General features: G+C 31.5%; 1 protein-coding gene and 1 pseudogene across 1 annotated transcript; both read right to left on the reverse strand.

Annotated features, from left to right (window-relative positions):
- Positions 1 to 60: 60 nt before the first annotated feature.
- Positions 61 to 1,982, reverse strand: LOC114394833 (annotated as a pseudogene).
- Positions 1,983 to 4,847: 2,865 nt separating this feature from the next.
- Positions 4,848 to 5,644, reverse strand: LOC114394411 (NADP-dependent malic enzyme-like). Its single transcript, XM_028355983.1, has 4 exons — positions 5,573 to 5,644; positions 5,380 to 5,470; positions 5,106 to 5,234; positions 4,848 to 4,963 (listed from the first exon to the last, which is right to left on the reverse strand). The coding sequence occupies exons 2-4, from the start codon at positions 5,423 to 5,425 to the stop codon at positions 4,875 to 4,877; spliced, it is 264 nt and encodes an 87-aa protein (XP_028211784.1). The 5' UTR covers positions 5,426 to 5,470; positions 5,573 to 5,644; the 3' UTR covers positions 4,848 to 4,874.
- Between the last annotated feature and the right edge of the window lie 1,423 nt (positions 5,645 to 7,067).

Here is a 7,067-nt window from a genome sequence, read left to right on the forward strand (position 1 = left end):
ATGAGTATACATTCACGAACAGAAAGCTAGTAAAGAATATATTTACTGAGCAAACTCAAAAGCTAGGGAAGTTTGAAGATCTTAGAACTTGATGTCAACCTGTGAAAACAAAGACACAAAACACAAGCACACACACACACACATTAATCTACTATAGGTCAAGAAGAAACTCACTCCAATTTTCACCTTCAGCAAGAAAGTCACAAGCAATTGGATTAAGCTCCTCATCCCAAAGGTCAAGCTCTCCACCCCACCAAAGAAGCACGTGTTATTAATGTTACCTTCATTGTCTTCCTTGTCATCTAACAAAGTTTCCCACCAATTCCCAGACCCTGATATAGAAGTTGCACCTTCTCCACTAGCACCAACTTTGGAACTATTAAAAAATTTCCCTTGCAACCATGGGGATGTTTTTGATAGAGTTCGAGGAACAGGCTTTATCACTTCGTGATGTTTCACTGTTGATTTGGCCTCAGCTTGCTTCTCTACGTTGTTGTCTTTCTTGTGAGAGTATACTTTACGGCGCATGTAGGTGTTCCAGTAATTCTTCACATCGTTTGAAGTTCTTCTTGGAAGTCTACCTGCAATCAGGGACCATCTATATCGACAAAAAGTTATTGTTTAATGAAATGCTATTGAAAAGTTACTTACTTTCATGTAATATCATATTATAATTAAATCTAGTTAGGATATACAGATACTTACTGTGTAATAATATTTTCTATTGTAATTAATAATAAATTTATCATATACAATCTGATTGTTGACTTCTGTAATGATTAGAGTCATGCCTCATATGTAAGATAATTAGGTTGAAAATTAAAATCATTCTATACGTTGATGTATAATAAAGAGTAAATAAAAAAATTTGTTTCCTTGCTCTTCTTTAAAGTCTCTAAATAACTCTTTTATAGCATATACAAATTACAAACCAACTTTTTTTAAAATATAATGTGAATTCAGATATCAAATAAATATACAGCATCTTTCTTTATTGTTGCTTTTCATCGTGCTGTTTTTTTGCAAGAGGTGTCACTACACTCAGTGTGATAGTAATTAATAGCATATACAGACCTGTTTGCCAAAAGCTTATGCATTCTTATCATCATGTCAACCTCATCTTCACTCAAATCTCCCCTCTTAATATTTGGTTTTAGATAGTTCAGCCATCTCAATCTACGACTCTTGCGGCATCTGTTCAACCCTATACGTATACCAGACGCATATTAATGTTTATTATTTATTACAACTTATGAGGATATATGTCATAGTTATTATATATATATATATATATATATATATATATATATATCATTGCAAGTCACAAGCATATTCAAGAAAACGAAAAGAGAAAATAAACAAATAGAAACACATGCATATATTAATATTATGGGTCTTGCTAATCATAATATTTATTGTAAAAATGATTGAAAAGTATAAAAAAAGTCAAGAATAATGTAATTTTATAAATTCTAATGATTTTTTTTAATTTCTTAATAAATGCCCTAATATTATATATAGCTGCTCTTTGAGGAACAAGGTGCCATTTTCCTTCTCCATAAAGTTGCACGCGCAAGCTTGAGAAGGTCGTCTTCACATTTACTCCATGCGCCTTTCCTCACACCTGATGGTCCTTCCATGAGACCAGGTGTTTAATTGCACATGTAGGGCACCGGTATATATACAATTTATGGACAAAACAGAAACACGTATCTTACTGTCAAAACCACCAATCCATACGTGGGCTAGAGAGTTCTTTATATCATAAAAAAAGTCATGGACTCACTCAAATAATACAAATACTCTATTAACACTTCTCTTTAATTTCCTCTTTCTGTTTTTATCTATCATATCACTAGTTATATATGTCTATCTCTCACTACAAGGAAAATAACTTTTATCAATAGACAAAATCTATCATTAAAAGTCTAAAATCTAAGTAAATAGATGTATGAAGGACTTTGTTCTTCAGACATTTTCGACATTAATTTTGAGGGGATATATAATGACAATTAATAATCTGTCATTATAGGCTTTATTAAAGGATATATTTTTACCTACAGTCAAATTTGACCATCACTATAAATAACACCTACAATTTCAAATGTGTAGGTAAAAGATATTAATTTATACCTATAATTTCTAATTGTAGGTAAGAGTCAATTTACTTAAATCTACGGTCTTCTGTAAGTAAATATCATATAATAATAATAAACTAATTCCTAATTACATTCTTGATTATAATTTTTAATTAAATATATTTTTTTTCTTTGAAAAAATAATATAATTGAAAGAAGGATTATTGAAACTTAAAATATAAGAAACCACCAACAATTTATACACTTTGAAAGTTGGAAATTAAACATTATTTTCTATATTTTTTGTTTAAATTTTTTATGTACTTGAATTTCATAAGTCAATGGGTAATGAGAATCAATATTCTTTCACATTCCTCAGATGCTGCGGCAGCTGCAATCTCTTCTGGTACCATCCCTCCTTTATTAATCCACTCTGTCAACTGTCAGAAATAAGTAAATTATTAAGAAAGATTAAATCATAAATTAGTAAATAAGTAGTGACCACAGTATGTACCAAAGGAGCAAATTGATGTGATGATTGGGCAACATTTCTTGCTTCATGGTAATAACCAGACCTCAGGCAAAAATATATTTGTTACCAAAATAAATAAAATAATGCAAGCTTAGCCCATCATCAATATTGATTTCAAGAAACAAAAAAACAAGTATATATATCAGTGAACTGAGCCAGACCAAGGAAAAAAACATCAAAAGAAAATAAATAATCTAATATAGCTAATTTTATAATCAGATAAAGCATCTGAGACCTGCTGCCATGTGGTATCAACAGGAGGCTGCCGCCGAGCATCGCCAGCATCAAAATCCAGTACACCATAATCCCTCAACCGAATCTAAACAGCAATAACTAAAATCAGAAGTCTTTTGAGAATTAAATGCATGGCATTATCTATAAGACACATTTTTCAAAATGAGACAAACCCGAAGGAAGGCACGGATTCTTTGCAAATTCCCAACACCAAGAGCAGCCTACCATTAGATAAAAAAGCAAGCATAAATTAAGTATTGATGACAAAAACAAATTCATGCTTGCTCTCTTATATGAATTATGAAACAAAGAACAACAAATATAAACAAAAAAAATTGAGAGAAGCTTGCAAAGTATTTCATTATTTCTTGAAGCATGTCCCTCAAAACCATGGCATGCAAACATAAGAAATCCAAATGTGTTGTCTTATATTAATAAAGAACAACCAATGGGAAGTAGCAGTCAACAAAGTTTGACAAAGCTTTTCTCAAAAGGATCCCTCAAAAGCATAGCATGCAATTGCAGGGACTCAACAATCAACAAAGCAAGAATTAACAAAAAAAAAAAAAACAAAAAGTACTAGAAAAATTATCAGCAGACATTAGTTTTATGTCCAAAATGAAGACTCGACATGATATTGAATTAAAAATTGAAAACATTAGTTTCATGTCAATTAATATTTGATTAGTAAAGGCTTGACCTTTAAACAGGTGACACAATATAGATTTCAATCTGATATAGAAATCTTATTATAAATTTAAGAGATGGAGAAAGTAGGGGACGTACTTTAAATGGTGACCCAGACTCCCTTGCTTTATTCAGTTTTTTCATTACCTCAGCATAGACAGATGCCTTTTTCTCCCCAATAGGTCTGCCAGTCAGAGGAACAATCTCCATGCTAGGCATACCAGAAGAGACTTGTGAAGTAGAAGACTCAAATGCAAGCTGACCCGAGAGGGTACCCATGTTGCTATTAGCAGCAATGAGAAATTTTAACAGAAAGGGTAAATAAGGATTACAAAGAAGGTTAACTTCACCCAAAAAGGAGATATCCTCATTAACAAAGACACAAAAACAAAACAAAAAAAATAACAATTAAATAAACAATTCTATTAGTGCAATAAATCTATCCAATCCCTTTGTCATAATCAAGTCCTAAAAGGCATAAAAATCTAAAGGTATTTTTTATTCAAGGCATTTTACTACAATTTAACAAATAAAAGAAAAGCAAATATAACTATATAGGAGAAATTTATTATTTTCAGCAATGCAAGGGAAATGTAAAAACACATCAAATATGCAAAAAAAAAATGGTTTACTAATACTATGCCAAGGATTCTTAGCCAAGGCCTATTGCAAAAGATATCTCCAGTAAAATATGAAAAGAAACCAAACCTCAAATTACAAGAAGATAATAGAAAACATAACAAACGATTATACCATAAAAGACATCATTACACTAACCTCTAATACTTTCATCATATAATCATTGAAACTCTTGAGATTATCCTTCTGAGCTTCTTGGACACAGCAGAGACCATTGCCATTTCATGAACCTGAGAGAAAAACATAGTACACAATATTTGTCACAATTCCATTCAAAAAGGACTAGATGTATAGTGTAAGAAGATTTTATTGATTTTCCATATCAAATAACAGAACTTCACATACAAAGTGAATACTTTTGCTTATAGAACAAAGGGGACAACAGACAAAAGCTATGTGATTGAATACAAAATTAAAAAAACTTACTAACAATCAAAATTCATAACCAAAGAGTATCTTGTTGCAGCAATAGATTGAGAAGGTGCTTCCTTTTCTAATTTAGATTACTGTCACATAACATTTATAGCATAACACAAATTTTCAAGCTACCGTTTTAGTCCAACTACCACCGTCCTAACCTACTAACCCAACAAATAACTTACAAGAACAGAACAGCAACAGAAAGAAGGTAAAAAAAATTAAAAAATTGACAATAAAATGATAAAACGAAAAGGAAAAAGAAAAATAGGCTATTTATTATCGCTTCACCGGTAGCTTCGGTAGGCTGGGGTATACATACAGCTCTCTGCAAACTTCACCAAATCTTTAGGTTGAGGAAGGCGAGTGGCCAAGCCTGACACAAAAACACAAACTCAGTTTTTTAAGTCATAACATTTTTTTTTTCAAAATTTTAAAAGACTTAACATAAAATAAAAAAAAAGTGCAACCATAGAACCTCCAATAGCTAAAAAAGGTAATTAAACTTAATAGCTTACCAAGCTCATAAGCCTTAGCAGCAACATTGGCAGCTATGTGTGCTGAAATCTTTCTTATGTTGGTGAATGGTGGGTATATGAGTCCCTTATCAAAGTTCTCTTGGCTCACTTGTGCAACCAAAGCCTCAGCTGGTCCATCACAAAATAATATGACATTGTATTAAATTTCAAATGATTATAATAAAATGTATATTTCATTCCTACCATCATCCCATTTTGACCTGTCCCAAACATAGATTTAAAATTAATCTTCACAAGTGTCATGAGTACTTACAGGCAGCTAGAAGCAGGTCATCATGCACTCGAATGGTCCCAGACATTATTAAACCAAGACCAAATCCAGGAAATATGTATGCATTATTGGCCTGATGAACAAACAAGCAAAATGTCCAAATTGGACCTTGTTGCTGAGGTAATTTTATTTTTTTAAATGTTTAGTTAAAATCTCAGGGGCTTATATTATAGACCTGGCCAGGCACAAACACTTTGCCCTCATACTCAACAGGAGGAAATGGGCTCCCACTTGCAAAAATGGCACTTCCCTGATGGTGATACACAAGAATAAGGGAAGAAACACAAACACATACGAATAAACAAAAATTGACTCTGATAGTTCATTTTTCAATCAAGCCAAAGAAGAGGGGGTTCAGAAAATACATAAAAAGTAGCTTACCAAAACAAAGTAAGCAACACATATAGTTGAAATTCAAATAAAGAAACAAATATACTGTAAATGAAATTCATAAGACATACACATGCTTCAATGAGGAACCAAAACTAAATCACTAATTAACATTATCTTTCCAATACCTTGCCTTCATTTACATAAAATATTTAAAAAGGTAGAAGGAAAAAGTTGAAAAGGAAAACATGCAATTTCTTGATGAAATTTGAGGAGCCAAGTTTAGATGAGAAAAAGAGTCATATATTTTCTATTTCTACCTAGACATGCAGCTTATTCAACACATCTTCCAAATAAAATATCTATGAAAAAACTAAGGTAATTATGCTATACATAATATATACCACTTTAGCTGTCTGAGCATTAGTTATATTTTAGACCAAATACGAAGCAAAAATGCATAGTCTTATCCCATATCGGCTGCTGCAATAAAACCTCCTTAAAGATATGAGTTATACTCCAACCAAGTACCCCAAACCCTTAAGTGTTTTGTGCAATAAAATTTCACAAAACACTCCGCAACTAATTGCTTATATTTTGTATTTACATATATGTCGTTTAACATAATACACAATATCAAACATTTCTAAATATTAAATACCTCACCAACAATCTTAATTAATTTTTCACTATTTTTTTTTTCATCACATCTCATCAATTATTATATCAATATTTTTCTCTCATCTCTTTCTATTTCTTTTAAGGTTTCAATTGATTTTGAGTGTTAAAAGACTTTTTTTCCTACAAAATAATCATGGTTTCCTTATACCACCGAATGAACCTTTGACACGTATATGATAATAAACCCCAACCCTATACAGTTTTGTCATTCCATTCTTTCCTCATTACTATGTCATCATTGTCGGTTTCAAAATAGCGTATGATTTTGTACCATTTAGGGACTAAACAATTGTCGATCTCTAAATTGTATAGTTGGAGTGTGCCATATTTAGTTATGAAATCATTGTCTGTCGCTAAACTGTGTCAATTGGAGTATGTGTCAAAGCTTTACAGTTTATACTTTATAGTGATCAAATTGGCGATGAGTTTAAAGTTTAGAAAATAATGAACAATTTATCAATTGGTTTAATTTGGTTGCTGCTAAACCTAGCTAATAATTAAATAACCCGATCCCTCTTCCACAGCTATATATTTTCATTTTGCACGTTTCCTTCCCCGCTGTGATTACCTCTGTCTCTATTTGGATTCTTTAGTTTCCCTCCGACTAGTAAAAATATAATTAAAGAATAAGAATATGAGTCTCTTTTTTGGTTGGATTC

Source organism: Glycine soja, chromosome 18, assembly GCF_004193775.1.
Source record: "Glycine soja cultivar W05 chromosome 18, ASM419377v2, whole genome shotgun sequence".
In the NCBI taxonomy this organism is placed as follows: domain Eukaryota; kingdom Viridiplantae; phylum Streptophyta; class Magnoliopsida; order Fabales; family Fabaceae; genus Glycine; species Glycine soja.

Excerpts from the sequence above, each read along its gene's own strand:
- LOC114394411 (XM_028355983.1), bottom strand. The coding sequence starts at position 5,425 with ATGTCTGGGACCATTCGAGTGCATGATGACCTGCTTCTAGCTGCCT. Across the intron at positions 5,235-5,379 it reads TGACCTGCTTCTAGCTGCCT|CTGAGGCTTTGGTTGCACAA; the intron begins GTAAGTACTCAT and ends GTGATGGACCAG. Across the intron at positions 4,964-5,105 it reads TGCTAAGGCTTATGAGCTTG|GCTTGGCCACTCGCCTTCCT; the intron begins GTAAGCTATTAA and ends TTTTTGTGTCAG.